We start from the raw sequence: 27895 nt of genomic DNA, 5'->3' as shown, positions 1-27895 counted from the left end.
AGATTATTTCTGCATGTGCTTTATCTTGTTAGATTTTGGAGCCTCTTTGAGAGCAGAGTCAAGGGTTCAAAAATGAAAATAAAGGCATTAATGTTGTGGTTTAACACTTTGTGGAATACTTTTCAGATATATTATTTGGTGTCTCTTAACAGTGTACTGAATGTAACAGGGGCTTCTAATTAAAAGCTAGAAGAACAGATAGATTATGTGTATTTTCTATTTTATTTAAGATTCACTAAAACTTGGTTTATGCTAAAAGACAACATTGGCAAGATTTTCAAATGTTTATGTTACGTGCTTTAGAGTACCAAAAAAATCTGCTTTACATAAGCGCCGAGCAAATGTAATGTTAACAATTTATATGAGATTTATTTAGGGGTAAATTTAAAATCGGTAAATAGAGACAGTAGAAAAAGGTTTCAGACTTGAAATTAAAGTTGGAAACTTATGGGAGATTTTGCAACTTTGTTTCAATGAAAGTTACATCTGTAAGTGATTAATAAACACAAAATACATTCCCAAGACAAAGTGGTGGTCTCCTGACCCACTTTCTCTTATTCTCTCTCCCCAGAGTCAACCATACCTACATATTCAATGGTTTCTTTTGGTATTTACCTCTGTGTTTTTAAATAACATGTTTGTATGTCTTAATTTTTCAACTGTAGATTTTGAGAATCGACTTCCTGCTCCGGATGAGGATTCTCCTCTCTTACGGGTGCCCTCCCCTCCCCTCCCCTCCCGCTCCCCCCCCCCACACACACACACTTCCTTTCCCCTCATCATCATCTCGGGGTATTCTGTCACCTTGTGAAGAAGTCAGTATTCAGTGTTTACATTTTTATGACTATGTAAATATTGTTTCTGGATGACCAATCTAGTGTACTATAATTGAATTTCCTCTGTTTTTTCTGTGGTTAATAATTATCTCTTGTTTTTCATTGGTTTAATTTTCTATGTCCCTGTCACCCATGTGCTGCCAGAATTATAAATCTCCTTTCAGTGGATTTGAACACAACAGGTGTTCTTTTGGTTTCAGACCTCCTGCTCCTTCTCTTCTTGGTCTCCACTTCAGACTGGTTATTCATTATAACTGCATTCAGTACTTTAATTTTTGGATCCCAGTCTTCTAGTTTTCTTTGTTTCTTCTGTCATTTTGATAGAGTTGCATTAGAAAGGGGACAGAGGAAAAGAATTTGTTGGAAAGAATTCTGAGATGAAAAGTTTTCATCTCAGAAAAGGCCACATTATTCTACTCTCATACCTGATTGATATTTTAGCTGGGGATATAATTCCGGGCTGGAAATAATTTGCACTCAAAAATATGATGATATTGATTGCTCTATGACTTGTAGCTTTCAGTCTTGTGTTTGAGAAGTTTGATGACTTTCTGATTCTTTTTTTTCAGTTTTACTGAGAAATAATTGGCGTACATCATTGTATAAGCTTAAGGTATACAGCATGATGGTTTGATTTACATATATTGTGAAATAATTATAAAAGGTTCAACTAACATCCATTATCTGATATAGATATGATTAAAAGAAAAGAAAAAAAGAAAAAAATTTCCCCTTCGATGAGAGTTCTTAGTATTTACTCTCTTAACAACTTTCCCATATATCATACAGAAGTGCTAGTTACAGTCACCATATGGTACATTCCATCCCTAGTTCTTATTTATCTTATCACTGAGAGTTTGTACCTTTTGACTCCCTCCCTCCAGTTCACCGTCCCCATGCCTTTGGCGTTTGGCAGCCACAGGTCTCTGATCTAAAGAATTTGTTTCGTAAAATTCCACATGTAAGTGAAATACGGTATTTGTTCTTCTCTGTCTGACTTATTTCACTTAGTATAATATCTTCAAGGTCATCCACGTTGTTGCAGATGGTTGGGTTTCCTCAATTTTTAAAGCCGAATAGTATTCCATTGTATGTATGTACCATAGCTTCTTTATCCATTCACCTATGGATGGTCACTTAGGTTGTTTCAATGTCTTGGCTATTGTGAAGAATGCTCCTATGAACATGGGTGTGCAGATATCTTTTGGAGTTAGTGTTTTCATTTCCTTTGTATATATTACCACAAGTGAAATTGCTGGGTCATATGGTAGCTCTAGTTTTAATTTTTTGAGGTTCCTCCATAATGGCTGTACCAATTTATATTCCCATCAACAGTGCACGGGGGTTTCTCTTTCTCCACATCCTCACTACTGTTCGTTATTGCTTGTCTTTTTGATGATGGCCATTCTAACAGATGTGAGGTAATATCTCATTGTGGTCTTAATTTGCATTTCTCCAGTGATATCGAGTGATATTGAGTATTTTTCTAATGTATCTGTTGGCCTTTCATATATCTTCTTTGGAAAAAATGTTTATCCAGTTTCTCTGCCCATTTTTTAATTGGGCTGCTTGTGGTTTGTTTTTGCTATTGAGATGTATGAATTCTCCATATATTTTGGATACTGACTCCTTATCAGGTATTTTTTTCTCATTCTGTAGGTTGTCTTTTTACTCTGTTGATTGTTTCTTTTGCTGTGCAGAACCTTCCTACTTGGATGAAATCCTACTTGTTTATTTTTTATTTTGTTGCTTATTTTAGGTGTCATATCCAAAAATTCACCACCAAGACCCATATCAAGGAGCTTTATTCTTATATTTTCTTCTAGGAGTTTCATGGTTTCAGGGCTAACAGTTAAGTCTTTAATACATTTCAAGTTAATTTCTGTGTGTGGTTTAAGACCGGGGTCCAGTTTCATTCTGTACATGGGAATATCCAATTATTTAAGCACCATTTATAGAAGAGACTGTATTTTCTCCATTGAGTATTTTGGCTTCTCTGTCAAATATTAGTTGGCCTTATATGCTTGGATTTATTTCTGGGCTCTCAATTCTGTTCCACTGGTTTATTTGTTTTTATGGCACTATCGTAGTGTTTTGATGCTAGAGCTTGAAATCGGGGAGTGTGATGCCTCCTGCTTTTCCTCCTTTCTCAGGATTTCTTTGGCTCTTTGGGGTCTCTTGTGGTTCCATATAAATTTTAGGAGTATTTTTTCTATTTGTATAATAAAATGCCATTGGAGTCTTGACAGGGACTGCATCGAATCTATAGGTGGCTTTGGTAGTATGGACATTTTAACTATTGATTCTTCCAGTTCTATCAACATGAGATACCTTTCTATTTATTTGTGCCTTCTTTGATTTCTTTCATCGGTGTCTTATAATTTTCACAGTAAAGTTCTTTCACCTCCTTGGTTAAATGTATTCCTAAGTATTTTAATATTTTTGATGCTAGTATAAATGGGATCCATTTTTTAAATTTCTTTTTCAGAAATTTTGTTGTTAGTGGATAGCCTTTCTGATTCTTGATTTGTTTTGGGGGCGGGGGTGTGTGTGTGTTTGGTGACCTGGTTCCTCTCTGAAGCTTTTAGACTCTTCTCGTTGCCTCCACACTCTAAAATTTTATAATGTTGTGCTTTGATTTAGGTTTTTTTTTAACCATTGTTCTGAGCAGGCCATATACAATCTGGAAACCAATGTCATTTCGTTCAGAGAAATTTCCTTGCACTACATCTTTGTTAATATCTTCCCCTTCACATGTACCTTGTTTTCTCTCTCTGAAACTCCAGCTTGTCAGATACGAGACTTTCTGGACTGGTCCTCCAATTTTCCTGTCTTTTCCCTTCTATTTGTCTTATTGTCTGGGACATTTTCTTCACTTGACCTAACACTTCAATAGATGGGTTCATTTCTGTTCTCATCTTGTTTATTTCCAAGAGTTTAAAAATTCTTTCTCCAAATATTTCCTTTTTGATGTTCTGTTCTAACTCTTTGAAGGTGCTAATTGAAACTTCTCTGAACAAAATTGAAATTTTCTCCTATTCATTACATTGCCTGTTTCATTGTTTCAGTGTGTTTGTTTTGGTGCTTTTATTTTACAGGCCTAGTATTCTTAACTTCTATGTTAGACATAACTAATTCCCATCATTCTGCTTCTTAATTCCCTCCAGGCACATGAGAGGATTAACTTCCCTGCTTTTATGTGACTTGTTTTGGCTAGTGGACTATGAACAGAAGTGATGTGCATGTCTTCCCTGCCCACAAGATACATGTAACCTTGGGATGGAGGTGCTGCAGTCACCCGACATGTGTTCTGGAATGCTGAGCCATGCTGTAGAGGCCAGCTACCTGGGGGAGTCATCCAGACTTACTTTGAACTTGGCTTCAGCGGGAAATGGGTGATTGTTGTGCTTCACCCTGAGACTGGCTTTGTTTTTTGTTGCAGCATGACCTGGCTTGTCCTGACTGATACAGCCCTCAGTCATATTTAGGAATGAGTCATAAAAAGCTCTTTGGAGGCTCCATATTTATGGGTGGGGCTTCATTGTGTAGTGATCTAGCTCAGCCTCTTTGTTATGGTACTCCCAGACGTTAATGTCAACAGATCTCGTCTCCTGTTCTTGTTAGTTTTCCTGGGAAAATCCCCACCACCCCCTGCCTGGTTATTATAAGCCCAGCTACCAAGATTTGCAAGCTGAGTGGGGAATGGGGCTTGGGAGGTCCCCTGGACAGTGTGTAGACCGTCCCTTAATCCTCCTGTTGTCAACGATGTCTTCTTTCAGCTTTCCCAGCTGCCCGGAAGCCCACGGTCCCTCTCTGTGGGTCTGTGTGGAGAAGAACCGTCAGTTTCTGACGAGGGTGGGACACAAGCAAGCTGAAGCTCTGACTGCTACTTAACAGACTTCCAGCTCGTCCTCCCTGGCCACAGCCTAATGTCTGAGGCCTTGATGCCGGAATCCCAGAGCCATGTTAGGGGTTTGCAGTATGAATTGATCAGCTTCTGAGCTCGCTTTCTTGCTGATTATTTAGATTTCCTATTTCTCACATCTACTAAGTCAGTTGCTACTCTGCCATTTGCTTTCCACTGCCTCAAATTTTGTTGCACTACTTGTCCATTGATCCACCCTTTGTCTTTTTGTGTGTATGCCTTTTTTTCATCCCCTGTCTGCTATGTCCTAGAGGGTGTGTAGGTAAACACATGTATTGAGTCTGTTGTGTTTACTGGAATTTCATTGGTGGGCGATTTCCCCCCAACATTTTATTATAAAATATTTCAAACATACAAAAGAGTGAAAATGGTAGAGTGAACACATGTATATTTTCTGCTTAAATCTAACAAATAACTTATTGCCATATTTGTTTTATCTTCCCTTCCTCTCTCTTTACATATATGTACATATTATATTTATATCTATATTTACCTTTTTTGCTGAAACATTGGAAGGTAAGTTAAGATATTATGACCCTTCACTACTAAGTAGTTTAGTATACATCTTCCCAGAATGGGAATATTCTCTTACACACCATAATACCAATTATCACAACTAATGGAAATTAAAAGGTTCTATAATATCACCTGACAGCTAGTATATTTAAATTACCTTAGTTGTTCCAAGAATTCTTTTATAACCTTTTTTTTTTTCCTCCTTAAAATTTGGGACCTAATTGAGATAAATATGCTACAATTGGTTGTTATTTCTCTTTTGGACTAAAAGCCAATTCTTCAAACTTTTTGCATTTTGCATTTTTTCTTTTAATTAATCTTAAACAGTACCAGCACCTGTAGAACTGGATAAATTAACTAAAGATAGGCCCTGATAAGCAGATGTTAGGGAAAGTATCTGGGAATAGGCTGAATTTCATTTTATAAAGCAATTTTAATGGCTTGTTTTTCTAAATCAGAGGTGACTAATCTAGAAATTTACCACACAGTGTGCTTTGCACATTCAATTCATTAATGTTGTAGATAAAGAAGCAATATTTATCTTTGCAGTGATGAAGAACTATATTTAGAGTTCTGCCCAGCCCACCCCACTTCATCATGTACACTTTGCCAACATTCAGCCTCGTGACTTCTGTGTGTTTCAAACTGAATTTGAGTCGAAGCTCAAAGGGCATGCATTTTTGTTTATGACTGAGGGCTGATCTCTGAAGTTAGTATGGTTATCAGACATTCCTGGCATTCCATATGTCTAATTTTTAGTGCTTTGAGGACCTGGTGCTATGCCAGAGGAAAGTAGAGGGCGAGAGCCCAAGGAAATAGCACCAGAGAAACTCTTCAAGTAAGTTATAAAAATTCAATCATGTGTTTAACTAGCAAACCAAATGCCAGGTATGGAATTGATTTGTAGCATGTTAGTGCCATTCCTTAGGCTGCTTAAGAATATTTCTTAGTTTTCTGATACTTGATTATTGAAATTCCAACCCTGGAGCTTTCCAAAATTCTGTGATTCTTTTGGTTTATATGTTAGTTGCACTCGGGGCCAAGATGAGGTGCTTTTCAATGCCGAAGTCTCATATCCTGAGAGCGATTCAGTGTTTGGTGGATGGGGTCATCGTCACAGATGCAGTGATTGGCAGAAAGAACATTTATTGAACACGTGTTGAATGAACACCAGACATTGCCCTAGGCACCAAGGACTGCAGTGGTGGACAAGGCAGGTCGTGGGGAGGTAGGAAGAAAGACCGTATCAATAAACAAGACAAATGAGACATGATAGCAACTTTGAGGAAATCAACTGAGTCATACCATGGGTAGTGATTATTTTAGATAGACTTGTGTATTAGTCAGCTCTGCCGAGTTAACAAGCAGCCTGCAAATCTCAGCGACTTTTATACAAATGTCTGCTTCTTGTTCATATTATATCAGGTCAACTAAACAATAAAATAAGAAGTAAAATAGTCAGCTAAACTATAAATCCAAGGGATGGGGATTACACATGATCTATTGGTCACTAAAAACATGTGTTTTTAAAAAATTCAAATTTGTCTCAGTCCAATATACACATGTCACAAAAGAGTTGAATTGGATCCTGATGTCAATGACTTAAAATTAAAACCTTTAAATTTAACATTAAAACAGTTTGATACAAAGAAATTGAAGAAATAAATTGTAGGACCTTTGGTCAGAAGCTTTAAATGTTTGTTGTACTCCTTCGATGTACACCGAGAAAGGCCAAATAATAGAAAGATGTTTCCTCTTCATAATGAAGACATTATACATAAAACATGTGAATGGATGGTTCCTCCTCTTAATGGAGACATTATATATAAGATATGTGAATAGATACTGTATAGAAACTGACTAGCCAATGTAACCTCCCAAATTTCCAAGTAACATATATGGGTGCAGGCATAGATCTTTTGCAGGTGTATAAACAGTTGTCTTTGAAACATTAAGCACACTTTGCAGGTACACAGAGGATGATTGACTCCTGGACCTCAAAACTTTCTTTGGAAGCAGTCAGACATGGTTTCACTTGTGGGAATCTGGTCAGATGTCCCCAGAGTCTTTCCATTCTTGAAGACCTGTACTTAACCTGAGAATCCCTTCTCTACTCGGGGCTCCTGGAAGACCCCTGACAGTCCAATGCTAACTACTCCATTTGGGTCAGTCCTAATGAGACGTCTTAATGCCAGGCCAGGCTCTGCTAATAGCATCAGCATAGCATCAGAAATTTGTTCAGTGCAATCTGTCAGGAATGCAGTGCTCACATGGCCAAACCAACATACTTTCCTGGAGCCTTTATCCAGGCAGGCTTGCCAGGGATCCACGGAAACAACACAGGCTTCACATGATGAACGGTATGACGTTCATTTGCTTTATCTCTAAATATAACGATATCTGTAGACGTAGACCATAAAAAAGTAAAACCAGAGGATAGAAGTGAAGCCCCAGATACTTCCCCACGAGTCACCAAGGCTTACTTCTTAAAATTCTCCAGCCTTGAAACTTAGCAGCCCGCTGTGTGGTAGCTAGAACCCAGCCCAGGGTGGCTGAGCACTCCGTTCCGTGGCCCCCAGCTGCAGGGCTGCAGAGGAAACTGCACCACGTCAGGCACCTGGCCTGGAGTCACCGTCCCCTCGGGAGCTGCCATCCTGTGTGCGCATGTGTAGCTCTGAGGCCACCTTGGTGCACCTGTACCTGAGCAGAATACTTGTCAGTATCTGCCCTAGGGCTCATTCAGGAATACCCGGTACAGTGTTGTTTTTAGATATAGTTCAACTGTCCATCGGTGCTGGGCTGTACTGGAAAGGCTAAATAAACTGTGGTCTAAACCTGCCATAAGAAATGAGATAGCAACACGAAAGGTCCCAAGTTATATCATTGGATGAATAAGGTAAACTGCAGAATGACACACACGGTGTATTATTTATGTTAACACTGCAGACAGTTTTCTGGCTGTATGCAGAGACAGGTCTGGAAGGGTACACACTGCGCTGGTAATCGTGGGGACTCCCGAGGAGAGGGTGTGGGGACGGGATGAACGCTGGCCGTCAGAGGGAGGTGGAGGTGGAGAAACCGAGCTGTATGGGTTGAGGTGGAGTCTGGAGGTTGAGCCTGAAGGATTTATGATGGATTGAGTAGGGGGGTTGGGGCGTGAGGGAGAGGGAGACATGAAGGGTTGTGACTCGAGCATCTGGGTTGAGGACCACGGCATTTTCCAAGATGTGTAATCTGGGGAAGGACCATGGTTGGGGGAAGCGGGGGAATGGGGGTCAAGGTTTATGTTTCGTGTGAGTTTAACATTCATTGTGGCTATGAAACCACCCTCCCCCCCAAACAGAATTATCAGGCACATGTTGGCTGGATCTCCACACAGAGGTGTGGCTTAGCAATCATTCACTCATTGTTTTCTCTAACATCTGTTGAGCACCAAAGGCCATGCTATGGGCTTAGAGAAAAACCAGGAAGGACTTAGTGAACAGAATAGACAAGTCAACTGAAAAAATGTGAACAGTGTGAAAAACGACCAATTTGAAGGGGAAAAATATTTCCCAAACCAAAGCTCCTACGATGCTATTAAATAGTGTAGTTTAGGAAGCAGGATGGCTTGCCTGGGGAGACAGCGCATTCTGAAGGATCTTTTAAGGAAGTTGAATCTCAAAGGACAACCCTAAGGTGAAACTGAGCAGGGAGAGGTTGGTGGAAAAGTGGAGGGAAGGAGGGTGTCCAGGCAGAGGGAGCTGCACAGATAAAAAGCTTGTTTCTGCTGCCTGGTTTTTCCTTTACTTCGCACGGACTCATTTAAGTTTTCAGCAATTGGTAGAGTAGGCATCTGAAGAGCAGATGTCCTGCTTCTGGGCAGTGAAGTCGTGTAGGATTGCCACCCTTTGCCCGCTGACAAACATGATTTTCTGGTGTTAATGAGGTCAATAAGCTGATCCCTTGTTGGTAAGAGCTGGTTTTTCTTTCCTCTCTGCTGTTCAGTGTTGTAGACCACTATGCCAATAACTTGTGCCAACCATGTCGCAAAACTTGGCCCCTCACACTGAGCTTGAAGTCGGATCATTGTTTCTCCCTCAAAAGCTGTTTGTTTGCAGATGCTTATAGCAGCCTTATTCATCCTAGCGGAAACAATCCCAAGGTCTATAAAGCGGTGAATGGATAAACAAAATGTGATATGTCCGTACAATAGGACGCTATTTTGCAATAAAAGGAACAAACTCTTGACACACACAACAGTATGGATGTACCTCAAAAAAACATTACGCTAAATAAAAAGCCAGACATCAGAAACCACAAGTTGTACGACTCCATTGATCTGACATTCCAGAAAAGGCAAATGTATAGAGACAGAACGTAAATGAGTGGTTGCCTGGGGCAGGCGGTAGGGATGGGGGTCGGGGGTGATTGCACCTAGGCACAAGGGATCTTTTCGGGTTGGCAGGAATGTGCTAAACTTAGATTGCGTGGTGGTTTTAACTCTATACATTTACTAAAAATTTCTGATTTGCACACTTAAACCATGGGCAAGTGTTATGGTATGTTAAACAGCAACAGCTAGTCTTGGGGTTGTAAAATGCCAGCGGGAGCCGCTCCTGCTTCCCGTGGTCAGGCTGGTAGGAGAGCGACCCTAGTGACAGGGCATTCAGTGTCGTGGAGAAGAGGTTGCACCTGCGTGGACTCTGCCAGGTGGGGTTCCTGGCCACGAGGATTCCTTCCCTTTTAACCAATATGGGGTCCCTGGGACATAAGCTCGAGAACTGGGTGCTCTAGTCCATGGAGAGTTTCGTATAGTGTCGTCAGGAGGATTCCTTGGGGTTCAACGGAACTCCTTCACTGGTGTTAAGTCAGTCATTTTCTAGATGGTACAACAAGCAGATATACTCAGAGTTCATTGGTTTTCGAAGCACACATTTCGCTCTCGCTGGGGAACACTTTCATGCCGCGCTTATATCCAGAGGACAGCCGGTCAGTCACTGGTTATCTCTGGGAGAACTGCTGGGGGACCGGAACCATGCTTCCCACATCCTCTGTGTCCCAGGGCAGGACAGAGGCATTCAGTAAGATTTGGTGACCTGATGAATGCATGAATGAAATGTTCCTTTACTGTAAGTTTTATTATTACTTGCTATGGACAGGAGCGAAAAGATGAGAGAGAAGTGGGGCTCCCCCCCTTCCGTTGTCTCAGCCCTTCTTTCTGTTCTCTGCTTTTTGTCCCGTTAAATGTGGGCACATCCCAAGGCCTTGCCTGGCTCACTCATAAAATCCATTATCTGATGTCCCGGTGGAAATTTTAATCTATATTTTCCCTGCGTGGCCCTCAGGCACCTCACACGCAGCATCCTTTAAAGTTAATTAATCCCCGATAATTTTGCTTACCCATGTTGCTACAACCATACTCAAACCACAGAACTGTAGACTTTCTCAGTTACCTCTCTCTTGTTTAGGGAGAACACCCCCCAGCTTTTCAGTATCCAGCTTCTACTTTCAGGGACCCGGACCTGGAGCCCCACATTCACAGGACTCTTTTCTCTTCCCTGGCGGCCTCAGATGCTGTTATTTTCCTCATGGCAGTGCTCCTGTCCGCTGCCACGGTGCTTTCCTTTCTCCCTGGCCATCGCCGTTGCTTACCACCTGTTGGTAAAATGGAAAATTGAGCTGTTTCAGCCCCTCTCCAATCCAGTGGCTCTCCCCCTGCAGCAGGCCGGGAGGCGTGCGGAGGGCGTGGCCCCTCCTTCAGGCTCTGATTTGTGGCTTGAGGGGAGGAAGTTGATAACTGGCATTTCTAGTAAGTTACCAGGTGATGCCGGCGCTGCTGGTTTAGTCTGTTCAGTGCACTGCTGTTAGGTTCACCTTCCTCAATTAAAATTTGTCCCAATTATGCTACTCTTTGCTGGAGTCTTCTACTGGCCTAGGACCATTTCTCAGGAGGGTGTAATAGAACAGGGACATCACAGTAAGTAAATTTGAGTCATTATTGCTGTTCTGTTGTAAGGAGAAAGTCAGTCTGGTGCTGGTATGTCTTTAACACGTTTCTAATACTTATTAATTGCCTTTTAAACAGAGCAAGCTGTAAGCTTAACGCCTCTGTTGGTAATTCTCTGAAATGTATTGCATGGTCTTGTTTTCATTGTATATATTTTTCAATGGCAAGTGTTAAAGGACGGCAGTTTGGAACACTGGATGTAGGAATGGAACCCAGAAGACATAAAGAATTCTTACGTGTCTTCTAGGGGGTTTCATACTTTAGCTTCTTCATCTGTCACATGTGATTCTTTTGACTTATCTGGAATTAATTCGGTTGGAAGGAAGATAAGGATCTGGCTTTTTCCCCCAGACTGTCAATCTAGTTTTCCCAAGACTTTTCTTCTTCTTTTCTTATTACTTTTTAGAGAGGGGGAAGGGGCAGGGAAAGAGGGCGACAGAGAATCTCAAGCAGACTCTGAGCCTTTGTCTGGGCTCAGTCTCACAACCCTGAGGTCATGACCTGAGCCAAAATCAAGAGTCGGGACACTTACCCGACTGAGCCACCCAGGTGCCCTCCCCCCAAGTACTTTTAAATAATCAGTCTTTTACTTATCCTAAATAGTTCATGGACCAGTAATATCCTCGGAAAAAAATGTTTGCAACTTGACAAAGGATTAATGCCAACATGTCTTGCAGGTTGCTACAAATCAATATGGAGGGCAGACAGCACGCTTTTTAAAAAGGACAAAAGGAAGCAAATAAACATACAGAAAAGTTACAGACCTTATGTAGTAATTGTTAGATTCCTGCCCCCGCCCCAGACCGTATCAGGGGTGGTAGAATGTGGGTAATGGGCGCTCACTACCATTGTGGATGAGAGTTCAAATTGGTAATGCCCAGGTGGAGGGGAGTATGTATCGGGATTAAAAAATTTAAATGCTAATATGTCTTTAAGATCTCTCTAATGTATATTAACATTTTTAAATTTTAAAAGTATGTATATTCTTTGACTCACTGCCAGGAATTCATTCTAAAAAGTGTACTTGCACAGCTGAAAATATCTATGAGCATGTACATGGAAGCATTAATTTCTCTTGAAGGAAGTTGAAACTAATGTCTGTTAATTGGTGATTAGTCAAATAATGGGCTGTAATCTGTTCCATATATGTAGGTATTAAAAGATTGAGGCAAATGTATAGTTATGCTCATTGAAAAATTTCTAACTTGTATTGCAAATTAAATAAAGTCATAGAAAATGCACATAGCATGAGCCTGTTCATACGTTTTGTAATAGCATGTGAATTTATAGATGGACTGAAAAGATACCAATGTATGGGAATATATATCTTTCTATAGGAAAATGAAGGCAGGGCTTTACTAATAGTTTATTCTATTTTATATATTTTTCATGATGAGAAAGTATTACTTGGGTTTTTTTAAGGCAAAGCTCAAAACTATAGTGTATAGTTTAGTTTATTACCAATCTTGTAAAAATGTGCATAATATTATATGTGCTTCAGCATATGGGTATATATGTTTTTTTAAGAAAAGCATAGCCTGGAATGAAACACACTGTTGACTGGGGTTATCCCTATGTAATACGGGTATAGGGATTAAAAAACCTCTTCCTAGTTCCTTAGATTTTGATAAAAGTAATACAGGATCGTTTTAATCATTGAGTTAACCTCTTTAAGAAAGAGGTTGAATACAGCAAGGTTCTAGCCATCCAGAGGGGTGTGCTTACTGTAAGTCAGTTCTTTGTTGTTCTGGCTGGAGCATGTTCTCCTGAGTGAATCCTCCAGCACCTTCCAGTTCTGGTCCCTGACTAGCTCTTATCTGTAATGGCGTCCACACTGGTTGTGCTGTTTGAACTGTAGGTAGGAGGATGGGGCGGTCTTGGTGGGTTGGTTTGTTTGGATAGTAATCTGTTCAGCTCTCTTCCTCTCGCCCGCATTCTTTACTGGCGTATCTACTTAAATTCTCAAACTCTTTTCCAAAACCAAATAATCCAAAGGGCAAACATTTCTTGGCACTTAGGAGAGAAAAGAGGTTCAGGTTGAAGTGTTTGCTGACCACTCTGTTTTCTTCTGTAGGGGACAATACTTTTAAAAAATGGCTGAATTATTGTAACACCTGCGATAAATTCTTTTACCTCTCTGTAACTAAGAATCTGTTTTCTGTTTAGCTATTCATTTATGATATATAATATAATTATAATAAGCCAAAATGAGTTACAGGACCAGATATTTTGGTACAATATTGAGAGATTTTTCTCCTTTCTTGTCCCATAGTCTTATTATCAGCTATTCATTAATATATTTATCAACGATCACCTAAATATTAACCTTCATATTATTCTTTTAATAAATGCACTTACTGTTAATGTAAATTGAAAATTTAAAAAAAAAACAATAACAGTCCTTCCATAATTGTTTTCATTCCTGTCTTTCTAATCTGCATCCATTCAGTTTCAACATGGATTCTAAACTGATGAGGTAGGTATTGTGCTGGGGACGCAGAGAACAGAATGGGGCCCTGCTTTGGAGAAGCTTGTAGGCCGGTGGGGAAGACAGAGGCTAGTAAGATGCCTTAGGTGGCCACTGAGTCTTTGGAGGGGTGGTCCTGTGGGACAGGATTCAGGGAATACTGCGTAAGACTAGCATTCCTAGGTTAAAGGGAATCAACTTTTTAATGGTTTTCTAACACTGCCAAGTTGTTTCTTAAAAGGATTGTCTCAAGTTACAAAATTACCAGCAACAAACAAAAGTAACTGATTCTTCACATCCTCACCAGAACTGAGTTTCATTAGGAAGACAAACCAAACCAAAACAAAAACCCGATACCCTAACAGGCTTAAAATTAAGCATCATTATTGTTTTATTTGGCATTTCTTTTTTATTAGTGAAATTGCACATTTTCACATATTTTTATTATTTAACTTCCTCTTGTGAAGAGATCTTACTCGCTTGGAGACTTGCATTGTTATGACTTGTTGCTATTTTTAAAAAATAGTTTATTGAGGTGAAATTCACATACCACAGAATGAACCACTTTAAAGGGGCATTTACTACATCTACACTGTTGTGCAAGCACCGTCTCTGTCTGGTTCTGAAACATTTCTCTCCTTCCAGATGCTCACCCAGCAGTTTCTCCCCATTGGCCCCTCTCCCTAGCTTCTGGCAACCACTCCTCTACTCTCTATCTTCATGGATTTGTTTATCCTGGATATTTCGTATGCGTGGAATCATATCCTATGTGACCGTTGGGGTCTGGCTTTACTTAGCCTAATGTTCTGGAGGTCCTCTGCGTTGTAGCACGTGTAGGCACTTCATTCCTTTCCATGGCTGGGTAATACTGCATTGCACGTATATACCACATGCAGTCTATCCGTTGATGGACGTTTGAGGTGTCTCACTTTCTGGCTACTGTAGACAGTGCTGCTGTGAACATGAATGGGCATGCAGTGGCTTGGGTACCTGTTTTCAGTTCTTTGGGGCATCTACCCAGGAGCAGAAATGCGAGGTCATGTGGTAATTCTGTGTTTAACCTCTGAGGAACTGCCCAGCTGTTTTCTACAGAGGCTGCACCATGTTACCTTCCCACCAACAACGTGCCGGGGGGGTTCCCTTTTCTCCACGTCCGTGTCAACACTTGTTACTTTCTGTTTTGAGGGTGTTGTTCTAATTATAGCCATCTGGTGTGTATGAACCGGTACCCCATTGTTTTTTACTTGCATTTTCCTGTTGACTAATGATGTTGAGTACTTATTACTCTTCTGTATGTAGGTGAAAATATGAAAAAAAGAAAACCTTGCTTTTCAAGAACTTATTTTAAAAATTTTTAAGTGTTCTTTGAGGAAAAAAAGTGTTTACTTAAAATTAAATGAAGCGACTCTAATCTGAGAATTATGAAGCCATTAGTTTTGTTTAAACATCTCATTAAACATAGTTTTCATCATATAGGTATTCCTGAAGCAGAGGCTTCTGCCTCCAGTTTCATTTTTAAATTGAGCTTGTTTTCCTTTCTCCATCACCTGGGTGGATTAGGGCTGTGATTAGTGGTTTAACTAGTGATTCTCAAAGTATGGTCCAGGGGCCAGAGTATGAGCATCACTTGGCAACTTGTTAGAAATGCAGGTTCCCCACCTCGATCTACTGAGGCAGAAAGTGTGGGGATGGGCCCAGCGATCTGTTTTATAATAAGCCTTTCAGATGAGTTGGATGTACACGTAGGTTCAGGAGCTACTGCTCGGAATCAACATTTCCAGGCTGATCTTACATTAAAGAGCTCCTGTGGGAAATGTGATCCATAATTTTGGCCTTATAGGCACCAACTGTTTTTTTAGTTAAAGTAGGCAGACAATAAAAACAAATAAGTCGAATCATTTTATAACCTCCTGTTTCAGAATTGCATGTATAAATATAGTATTACTTAGAAATTGCAGTTCAGTCTACAGATCCTATCAAAAAGATTAAGTATTTTTAAAAAGCTGCTTTTGATCATCGGTCAGATCTTTAAAAGAACGTAGGAGTTGTGTGTCCCTGATCCGTATCTTTCGCTCTCTCTGTGATTGTACTTGACCTCCTAGTCCTTTGGAGCCTCTGTTGTGAAGGTGGACAATGTGAAGGCCTGTGTGGGGGCACGTAGCCTTTGCCGCCTTAATAGGAGCTCCTCAGGCCATATAGACGGCCACAGTGTATCCCTCTGCCCAGCGGTGCTGCTTCAGCATACAGACCCCTCCCCTCTCCCTCCAGAACTTTTGAAAGGGGCCCCTTTCTTGCCGCTTCTGCCAGAAACTGGTGGAGAGTCAAATCCGTATCAGTAGCTGAACGCACGCTTTCGAGAACAATGACAGCCACACACTGCATAATCAGCCAGTGGCTGGAAACCACAAATGTTGACTAGAAAGAGGTATGTGTTACCCAGTCATGTGCTTATTGGATTAGAGTTTAAGTTTTTTTTTTTCCTGCATAGGCTATTCAAATGGCAATAACACTTATATGTGCTTTGCAGAGTTTTATGAGGATTTAACGCACACATTTATATGTATTAAAGCATGTGCGGTACATGGTAAACAGTGAATGTTTTGTATTTTTAGTATAATTACTACATGTAAAGGTTGACTTCTTTCTACATAGAATAGTGTAAGTGTTGACATTTTTGCAAATAATACAGTTGAGTCCCCAAATCGACAGCCTAAGCGTTGTGCTCTTTCAAAGGCGAGTCACCCACAAATACTGCCTTTCAGTCATATATTCATGAAGTAGCTATAGAATAGGTTAGGTGGCATAAGGGAGATCGGTCTGTCAGAATCTCCCTTATGCCACCTAACCTATTCCATAGCTCCTAAAGCCCTCTAGATTTTAAGATCTCTACGTTAGAATGAATAAATGGTTAGGAAATGAACATTAAAGAGGAGCCACAAGATTTGAGGAAAGGTTTTCTTTAGGGTGGAAGGGTTGAGTATATTTGTAGGCCGAGGGAGAGAAAAACGAACTATACGAGAGGAGATTCATACTTGATCCTAATTGTTGGGGTGTGATTGCAGAGCAGGGAGAATCAGGCGGGATTACGGACAGGAGATTGGCAGGCTTTTGAGTAGAGAAGGGATATGAGCAGTGGTGAGGGGAGCCAGGCCTTTGGGTTCTAGGAGAGCAGGTTTGGGAAACAAGACCGTTGTGTTCAAATTTGAAAGCCCATCATGTGGAAGAAAGATTACGCTGGTTCTCTTTGGCACCTAGGGACAAAACTAGCACCAGTGGGTAAAAGAGGGAGACCAGACCTCGGGCCACCACAGCGAAGAACTGTCTGAGAGCCCAAACAGGTACAAAGATGACGTGAACTCAGTCTGGAGAAACGGGCTTGTTTGGGCCCCCCAGTTACGCTCCTCAGCAGCTGCGAAACATTGGGTGAGCCGTTTAAATCACGGCGCCCCAGGCTCCTCCTTGGCCCGGTGTACTGGGCTCAGGGCCGTCCCTGTCTGGCAGTTCTCCTGTCTAATATGGCTTGTTTTGAAGAATTTAAGCTAATTTCCTCAAAGATACGAAGGTAACTTCATCACCCTTCTCTGAAGTGGTCTGTCTTAGGAGCCGTTTTCTTCTTGCTGCCACCGTTCACCCTTTTCTATGATTCCGCCTCTTTCTGTCCCTTTGCTACTTCCCCTGACTAGTATAGCGACAGAAACAGATAGACATGTTGAGGAGCCTAATTAACATCATTATAAGTTAATATTCTGTCAGGCCTCTGTAGCAGTTCAGCGCTGTTTGTGTGGGCAGATCCCGTAGTAGTCCTAGACAGCTCTCAACATGAACTCTGCTTTGACCGAGCCCAACAGTGAGAGCCACAGACACCACAAAGCAAAAACAACTGGGAAGACCTTCCGCAGTCACGCGAAACTATACATTTGGGGGACTTGAACTGTGGCGAGAGTTTTATTAACCCGAGAATGGCTTTCTCTGTCAAGTGCCGTTTCTTTCGGTGCAATTAGTACAAACTCAGTGCTTTGGGATTTGTGCTTGTGCACACGCAGCATTCACCATCACGTAATCGTGAAGAGTAAATCTGTGTGTGTGTGGCAGATGTCTCATGTCATAGGACAGGTATCTGTGATTGACAGTAAGCCCTAAATGGCGGATCATGTGGAAGGATGATACAGTGCCCACAAAGAGAGGAAATGCCGTGCAAAGTTCAAATTTTGTATGTGAGCACTGGCAAAGCGCTGAAGTAAATTGGCATTTTCTTCCCATTAGTCATGGTGCAAAAGAAGGCGGTTTTTAAAGCAAAGAGTAATCTCTGGAATTTAGCATAAAGACTCTTGTTAGTTTCAGGCTTTTTGCATGATGTTGCTCCTTTGTGGGGAACCAACAAAAAGCAAACTCCATCCATTTTTACTTCCTGAACATCAAAGGAAGATGGAATGTTGCAGAGATTCCTTGTGCAAAACAAGAGGAAGAAATTTAGAAACTAATCAACGTTTCTGCTTACTGTATTTGTTCTAAGCCATGTTGTTTCTAATTTTGGAATGCATCTGTTAACTTCTTTTTGTTTTGTGTTACTTCTTAGAATGTCATAGTAATATGTTCCCATTATCAGGATAGCAGCAGAATTGAGTGCTTAATTCTGTTTGGTATCTGAGAATGTTATTCTATTTATACCTTGTAGTTTGGATAAGAATTAAATTCTAACATTTTGAAATTTATACATACGTGTTTTAATGGTTTTACTTATTGATAGAGTGTGGAGAAAAGATAGGTACTTATCCAGGTACAGAAAATAAAGCATCTAATTGATTTTTGAAGTAACACTGCAAAGAAATTTTTACATTAAAATTTCCAGGAATGGAAACTTTTGAATTTTTTAACTGGGTTCATAATTACCTGTATACTTATAGATGTAATTCTAGTCTTAGAACAGTGACAGTTAATAAAATGCTTATTATCTGTTGAGCAATTAATAGGAAAAACTGGATAATTTCCAAGTGTAGTCAAAAAAACCATAATTTATAATCATAACCCATGTTCTGAAGCTTTTGTGACTTCTCATTCTTAGTGATAAATATATTCATGTCATACTCAGGCTGAAGCATGTTGATTTGATACCAAGATAACACTTGTGTAATACCACTCTTTTGTCATTTAAACTTACATATCCGTGTCTTATTCATTTCTTTAGGATGCATGTGCATTTTAGACAGCACTGATAAAAGAGGGAAAGAGAACAGAATAATATGCAAGGTAACCTGGCACAGGGGCTTTGTCTAATAATCAGCTTTATCAACAGAGTCAGAGGTCAGTCTTACAGACAATGTATGAAGGCAAGACCACTTCCTGTGGTTTGGGGTTTGTTTGATGTCGTATCTAATTCCTTTATCAATTCTCCTGGGCAGTTTACGATATACGATGGAATTTAAGCACAACTAAGAGCACGGTTTTTTGACTTGGATTGGGTTCAAATTGACTCCAGGTTTGCAAAGTAAATCTGATGAGTTGCCGTATTATTGGGTGCATTACCTAACATGGCTGGAGCTCATTTCACTCATCTAATATATACTGAAGCTTCCCATTCATCGACCATTATGTTGTTTAATCCTCATTTAAACTTCACGATCCGCCCTCCCCCCTTTAAAAAAACAATTTGGAAACAGGGGTTTTTAAGGTTAGTAACCTGCCCTAGGTTCTCCAGCAGGTAAGTGGCAGACAAGGAATTGAACCCAGCAGATCTCTGATGCCAAATTTCAGGCTCTTACCTTCTGAGCCAGTGGTTCCCAAATTATAGAAATAATTACCTGGAGAGCTTGATGAAACATGCATTGGTGGGCCCTCGAGTTTCTGATTCTGTAGGACTCTGCCTAAGGGCCCAAGAATTTATTTCTAACCAGTGCCCAGATGTTGATGTTGCTGGTCGTGAATACCGTACGTTGAGAACTACTGCCTGACTCCGTTCGTGTGAAGAACAAATTAGAGAATTCATGTGTTGCACTTGTATTGATAATTTCTGACATCTGGTGACTATTTACCATGTCCTTGACACTGTTCTAAGTTATTTCCCTTTTAATCTCACATTAATCCTAAGAGGCAGTTAAATTGCAGGGAGAGGATAGGGGGGTGTGATCACCACTTAAAAGAGAAGGAGCCTGGGGTAGATGGAGGCTCCCGGTAAGGTGGTCTTCCTAGTGTCTCAGGGGCAGAGCTGCTTGGTCTCCTTATTACTTCCATCAACTGAACTGGTTTCAAAGGCCAGTGTCCCCAGAAGCAGATTTCGGGCTCTGGGAACATTGAGAGTAAAGGAGACACTCCCTTCTTTTCATCCACTGGTATTTTATGTCCTTGGAGGGGGCTGTTGTAGGCGAGGCCTGGGAAGAAAGGGTTTCCGTCCTTTACGTATTGATCTCCCAGCATTCTGAAGGGTAGGTGACACAGTTTGTCATTCTGATGGATGATGAGATTCTGGAAGTGAGCTGTATTTCAGTTGAACTATGACATTGTTGATATTCATTAGCATGGATAAATGGGATTCCAGGTGATTCTGTATGTAGGAACTGTGTCGATGGTGGTGCCTGTGTGCTAAATCAGAAGGTATGTCCACTGATGTTGGCCACCCGACAATAGGACATTCACCAACCTGTACTGTTAGCCTACCTGGGCTGCTCTAACAGCCAAGGAAAATCTCAAAATCAAAAATGAAGAAAGTGAGAGAGAAAAATCAACCCAACATTAAGTTTGAAACCCATAGTCTGCTTAGGAAACTGTGGTTTCCCTCATTCATTTTAAAGCTTAACAGAAAACTATAAAATAATCATGAAAGAAATTGAGGAAGACACAAAGAAATGGAAAAACATTCCATACTCATGGATTGGAAGAACAAATATTGTGAAGATGTCAATGCTACCTAGAGCAAGCTACACATTTAATGCAGTCCCTATCAAAATACCATCCACTTTCTTCAAAGAAATGGAACAAATAATCCTAAAATTTATATAGAACCAGAAAAGACCCCGAATAGCCAGAGGAATGTTGAAAAAGAAAAGCAAAGCTGGCGGCATCACAGTTCCAGACTTCCAGCTCTATTACAAAGCTGTCATCATTAAGACAGTATGGCACTGGCACAAAAACAGACACATCGATCAACGGAACAGAATAGAGAGCCCAGAAATGGACCCTCAACTCTGTGGTCAACTCATCTTCGACAAAGCAGGAAAGAATGTCCAATGGAAAAAAGACAGTCTCTTCAACAAAATGTGTTGGGAAAATTGGACAGCCACATGCAGGATTCATTTCTCTGTCTCTGCCCCCATAAGGCCAATGTACATACATGCCCCCGATTCCAAAACGGGCATTTCTGGTAATTCCAAAACGGGCATTTCCTTACACCTCACACAAAAATAGACTCAAAATGGTTGAAAGACCTAAATGTGAGACAGGAGTCCATCAAAACCCTAAAGAAGAACACAGGCAGCAACCTCTTCGACCTCAGCCGCAGCAACTTCTTCCTAGAAACATCTCCAAAGGCAAGGGAAGCAAGGGCAAAAATGAACTATTGGGACTTCATCAGGATAAAAAGCTTTTGCACAGCAAAAAAAAAAAAAAAAAAAAAAAGTCAACAAAACCAAAAGACCACCGACAGAATGGGAGAAGATATTTGCAAATGACATATCAGATAAAGGGCTAGTATCCAAAATCTATAAAAACTTATCAAACTCAACACCCAAAGAACAAATGATCCAATCAAGAAATGGGCATGAACAGACATTTTTCCAAAGAAGACATCCAAACGGCCAACAGACACATGAAAAAGTGCTCCACATCGCTCAGCATCAGGGAAATCCAAATCAAAACCTCAATGAGATACCATCTCACACCAGTCAGAATGGCTAAAATTAACAAGTCAGGAAATGACAGATGTTGGCGGGGATGCGGAGAAAGGGGAACCCTCCTACACTGTTGGTGGGAATGCAAGCTGGTGCAGCCCCTCTGGAAAACAGTGTGGAGGTTCCTCAAACAGTTGAAAATAGGGCTACCATACGACCCAGCAATTGCACTACTGGGTATTTACCCCAAAGACACAAATGTAGGGATCCGAAGGGGTATGTGCACCCCAATGTTTATAGCAGCAATGTCCACAATAGCCAAACTGTGGAAAGAGCCAAGATGTCCGTCGACAGATGAATGGATAAAGAAGGTGTGGTACACACACACACACACACACACACACACACACACACACACACACACACACACTGGAATATTATGCAGCCATCAAAAGGAATGAAATGTTGCCATTTGCAATGACGTGGTTGGAACTGGAGGGTATTATGCTGAGTGAAATAAGTCAATCAGAGAAAGACATGTATCATATGACCTCACTGATATGAGGAATTCTTAATCTCAGGAAACAAACTGAGGGTCGCTGGAGTGGTGGGGTGTGAGAGGGATGGGGTGGCTGGGTAATAGACATTGGGGAGGGTATGTGCTATGGCGAGCGCTGTGAATTGTACAAGACTGTTGAGTCGCAGACCCGTACCTCTGAAACAAACAATACATTATATGTTTAAAAAAAAAGAAGAAGATAGCAGGAAGGGAAAAATGAAGGGGGGAGGGAATTGGAGGGGGAGACGAACCATGAGAGACTATGGACTCTGAGAAACAAACTGGGGGTTCTAGAGGGGAGCGGTGGGGGGATGGGTTAACCTGGTGATGGGTATTAAAGAGGGCACGTACTGCATGGAGCACTGGGTGTTATACGCAAACAATGAATCATGGAACACTACATCAAAAACTAATGATGTAATGTATGGTGATTAACATAACATAGTAAAATAAAAAAACAGAAAGCATAACAGCTTCAAAAGGTGACATCACATTGATACCTAAGTATTTTGTGTGTTTGGTTCCATTAAAAATTGTGTTGAGTGACTGGTATGTGTAAGATACTTAAAAAATAAAATATACTTGTCCCTCCTGTCATGGTGGACCCCACATTCAAGTAAGTGTTCAGTTAATTTATACAAGAGCATCTAAATGTAGAATTAGTGTAGCCTGATAACGTATCTTGTCTTAGAGTTACTGGTGTGATGATTTCCATGATGCCAGGATTTGAATCCCGGGACAAATTCTTCTTTGTCATGGGAGAGCCATTTAGCTGGAGAGCTGGAGCAGGGTCCCAGGCCTCCTTACTCTCAGCTTGGACTTCTCCCTGATTTGAAATGGCCTTACTTATTTATTGTATGGATTTATCTCCCAGTCTTAAGCTGTGAACTTTGCAAAGGGTATTATGACTTATTGTTACTTTTTTGGATATTCATCTCTGTATTTTATCCTTTTTTTTTTCTGTTAAGATTTCAAACACAGCACTGCAAACTCTAGACACAATTGAGAACAAAACGGAAATGCCACCAGACACATCTTCATTGTGGTTAGGGTACCGAATTTTGACCTATGTGGTTTGATGGAAAGAATCACCGTGCATTTATTCTGGTCTGTTGCAGGTTAACGAAGCCCTTGTCATTTGCTGATTGTGTTGGGGATGAGCTGCCGTGGGGCTGGGAAGCAGGGTTTGACCCACAGATTGGCGTCTACTACATCGATCATGTCAACAGTAAGTTTTTCTTTTTTGTAAAAGTAACCCCCCCCCAAATCTGGAATCATACAAAAGGGTAAACACTACATAGTAAATTTTTTTATTTTAAACCCCACTTTCTCAGTGACTAATATTACCAGAAATGCCCGTTTTGGAATCGGGGGCATGTATGTACATTGGCCTTATGGGGGCAGAGACAGAGAAATGAATCTGTCTGTCTGTGTGTTTGCGTGGTAGGGGGTGAGTGTTTTCGAGCGCAGGTGTGGGGGCCAGTGGGGACCATGAGCCATCCCATGACCACTGCCCTTCAGAGTGGGGTTCCTCTTTTTCTTGTCCTTGCCACAGAGTTAGGCATGCTGGGCGTGCGTACAGCCAGGTCCATTGGCTTTGTGTGTGCTTTGGTGGGAAGGGGGGGGCGACTGACATTAGCACCTCTAGAAGATGCAGCTCTCCCGTGGAAAAGACCTAAACCCTTGTTTTGTTTTTGTTTCCTGATTTCTTTGTGGTTGCAAGGGGAGCACCTCTCATTTTAACAGCTTTTTAATCTGTCAGATCACTGGCATGGTAAGGCTAGGGCAGAGGATTGCTGTGACCATTAACAACTTTTTAAAACACATACTCGAAGTATTGTTTATATGTCTGTGTGTGTGTGTGTGTGTGTGTGAGTGTGTGTATATTTACTCCCTACCCACCCCTTTAAAAAATTTATTCAGATGGATGCATGTAATACTCACTGATACTCATTTTGCTTATTTCACTTAAAAGTGAGGATTTTGAGGGGCACCTGGATGGCTCAGTTGGTGAAGTGTCTGCCTCCGGCTCAGGTCATAATCTCGGGATCCTGGGATCGAGCCCCGTGTCGGGCTCCCTGCTCAGGAGGGAGTCTGCTTCTCCCTCTCCTCCCACCTTGTGCTTTCTCTCAGTATCTCTGTTTCTCTCTCTCAAATAAATAAATAAAATCTTTAAAAAAATAAGGATTTTGAGTAATAGATAATGATTTATACTCTATCCTATTTCTCATAGGTCTATTATATTAAAAATTTACATAATACAGTACTCTTTAGGGGCACCTGGGTCAGTTCAGTGTCTGCCTTTGGCTCAGGTCATGATCTCAGGGTCCTAGGATTGGGTCTCACATCGGGCTCCCTGCTCAACGGAGAGTCTGTTTCTCCCTCTGCCGCTCCCCCTGCTCATGCTCTTGTTCTCTCACGCTCGCTTTCTCTCTCTCAAATAAATAAATACAACCTTTAAAAAATATATATAGTGCTCTTTAATATCTGTAAGAATAATATCGTTATAAAAAAGTATCTTATTTGATGCTTGGTTATTAGTGATGGCTTGCAGCTGCCCTCGTGTAGGTATATGATAAGTTTTTGAGAGACACAAAAAGCCCATATTAGTAACAGTAATCTCTTAGAAACCTAAGAACGTTCAATATATAAAATCTGCTCACAGTACTTACATCAAATTTGAGAAAATATCCCCCCACTGATTCTCTGTCAGGGTCTTTTTTTTAATCTGAGCAAATCCTCGCCTCCCAGGATGATTGGGAAGGGTTCCAGAACTGATGGAGCTGCCCCACTCATGCCTGACATCTGCAGAGGCTGAAGGCGTGCGGTGCTTGCTGAGGTGGGGGAGAAGGCTTTGTGCCCCCTGCGATCTGCTGGGAGCCTCCAGTCCCAGTGCGGTTGGGACACAGGACTGGCTTCCAGCAGTTCACACTGTGAGGAGGGGCTCTGCCTGGGAGACCACTGAGAGTGGACAGTAAAATGCTCCCCCACAACCCTGCGGCAGCCGGCGAGCCGGACAAGAGCGCAGTTAGGATGTCCGGCATGGGGGCTGTTTGTTACCATGCGGTGGGCATGCAGGCATCATGGTGAGTCTCTGCACGCTGGAGGGCTGTAAAGTTGTCCTGTTCTCACACGTAGATGGGATGGAGGGATCGAAGGAGCAAGGACTTGGAAGAATTAAGTCAGTCTTTCGGCGAACACAGATAGCTCGTTATCTGTTGGAGGAGAACATCCGGCGCATAGAGTTTGGGAACCAGCGTTTATGCACACATTAGTTCAACGTAACTGCAAGAGTTTCTGTAAGCTTTACTGGCCTGTAAAATATGATTAGAAGAAATGTGATTTTTGTGTAGAGACATCTCTCCCTGACAGCTTATACAGATCCCATGAAGAATTCATCATTGTGGGTTTTAAAGTTAGCTTTCATTTTTATATTTTTTAGTAAACCTTTCTTGATTGTATTGTTATTTGTGGGTTTTATTGCTTATTTTATTATTTTAATAAATAATATTAATATTTATTATAAATATTATAAATATTATAAATATAAAAATTATAAATAAATAATAATAATATTTTAATGTTATAATGGAAGTGACTACTTTTGGTAAAATTCCGTTCATTTTGAACAGTTGAAACTCCTGATGTCATTGCAAATAAATAATTCAGTGGACTATCCGGAGTGTATAACTAAGTCGCACTTTCATACAAGTTTAGGTTTTTTTTTTTTCCTTAAATAATATTTGTGGAAGCAGAAACAAACCTCCCTCTCCTGGTTCAACAGAACCAGGCTCTCATGGCACCGAAATAAGAAGCTTAATTCCCTCAGCTTCCCTCTGGCTACCTGTAGAGTCTAAGGTTCCTAAAGCCACCTTTCAGGCTTTCCCTCCTATCTCAGTGGAAAAGGGATTCTCCTGGACCCCCACCCCCGAGAGCCCTCTGAATAGCTTTTATTTTTTAAAGATTTTATGTATTTATTTGAAAGAGAGAGAGATGGTGACAGAGACTATGAGTGGGGAGGAGAGGGAAAAGCAGACTCCCCACGAGCAGGGAGCCCGATGCGGGACTTGATCCCAGGACCCCGGGATCATGACCGGAACCGAAGGCAGATGCTCAACTGACTGAGCCACCCAGGCGCCCCTCTTAATAACTTTTATGTCCCATCCTTCTCTTTCGTTTCTTTACCCATCATTTTCTGGTTTTAAAAATTTCTCCCAGCATTTCTTTATCTAGTGGTTCTTTTGTCTTCATATTTAAACACTGGAAACTCTCAAAATGAAACCAAACCAAAACCACCAAAAGAAACAAATAACAGCTCTCTTTCCCCAACCCCATTTGTATTCAAAAACTGTCTTTCAGCCCGAATCCCTCCCCAGCTGTAGCCACCTTCCGGCCCCCCCCCCCCCCGAAGCTTGCTTGAACTGCACTGTGGACACTGGTCTCCGTCTTGTCACAGAGACTGGGCTCACCTGAGACCCCACAAATGGTCACATCCAGACAACATCTCTTCCTTCATCCGACAAGAGTCTCTGGCCACCGTGGGTTATTTAAATTCTTTATTTGTCTGTTTTCCTCACTAAATTATGAGCTTCTTGTGGACAGTGACTGCAGCTTCATTTCTTTATCCTTGGGTACCTGGTATTATGATGAACTCTTAAACGTTAGAAGGACGGAAGGGCTTTATTGTTTAACTCGCACACTGAAAGCTTTCTGTTTGTTTTTGAAGAAAGTAAAGTTCAAGGATAAATTACGCTTCAGAGCGTACCCTTCTGACTATTTAAAAGCTTAATTATTAGAATACAGGTTTTTAAGTCTACCATTTTGCTTTATGCAATAATGGTATCCCAGTGGCCTGATGGATCTACTGTGCCCTGAAGTGCCCAAATTACCCACAGCAAGTAGTTTTCCCACTAAAAAGGATCTGGTCCATTATCTCATTAATCTTAAAGACATTCCTGGGAAGTAGTTTAGGGAACAAATGGTATTATCTTCTCATAACAGCTGGTCCACACATATGTTGTGTCTTGACATTGTATAGTTTCAGCATTATTTTCTATTTACAAAAAAAAAAATGAAATAAAGCCTGTTTGGCTGTTTAATACTATTTCTGTGTAACACTATTAAATATCTAGATGTAAAAGATTTGACCTTGACAATGAGTATCTTTGGCCTTAAGTGTTTTATGATATAGAATTCTTTAGTGAGTTTGTGTGGAGTAGGGGTATAGATATTGGTGGTGGATATTTGTAACTAAAAGGTAATTATGAAGTGCTGTTTATAAGGTTTTGATATTATCACCATAAGTAGAAATAAATCACTTTTTGGGTAGCTTTAGAGTTGTACCTTAATTGTTTTGTCTTTCTTTTGGTAATGGAGGTCTCATTTACACATTTACATTAAAAAAAACACACACAGCTTTTACTTGTGCATTTCAGTGAATTGTGGCAAATGTATAAATCTTTTGTAACTGCCTCTCCAGTCAAGATGCAGAATAATCTCATCATCCCAGTAAGTTCTTTCCTGTCCCCTTCCAGTCACCCCTTCCCCACTGCTGCAGATTGTTCTTATTTCTGTCACAGTGCCTTAGTTTTGCCTGTTCTAGAACTTCGTATAAACCGAGTACATTCGATTCTGTGGATGGAATCTTTCACTCAACGAATTTTTAAAGGAAAAGACTGCTGATACAGATATCGTGGATGAATACTCATAGTACCTTGATCTTGGTGAAGAACCCATATCCAGATCATGTAAAGAACTCCTGAAAACCAACATTAAGGAGACAA

General features: G+C 40.9%; 1 protein-coding gene across 1 annotated transcript in view; it reads left to right on the top strand.

Annotated features, from left to right (window-relative positions):
- Positions 1-27895, top strand: part of WWC2 (WW and C2 domain containing 2) — a 199498-nt gene that overhangs the window by 75012 nt on the left and 96591 nt on the right. Inside the window, exon 2 of the mRNA XM_027598679.2 lies at positions 23231-23340. Within this exon, the coding sequence (XP_027454480.1) occupies positions 23231-23340 (110 nt within the window). The remainder of the gene's footprint in view (positions 1-23230; positions 23341-27895) is intronic.

This window comes from Zalophus californianus, chromosome 2 (assembly GCF_009762305.2).
Source record: "Zalophus californianus isolate mZalCal1 chromosome 2, mZalCal1.pri.v2, whole genome shotgun sequence".
NCBI classification, from domain to species: Eukaryota; Metazoa; Chordata; class Mammalia; order Carnivora; family Otariidae; genus Zalophus; species Zalophus californianus.
This window is presented reverse-complemented; position numbering and strand designations above follow the sequence as displayed.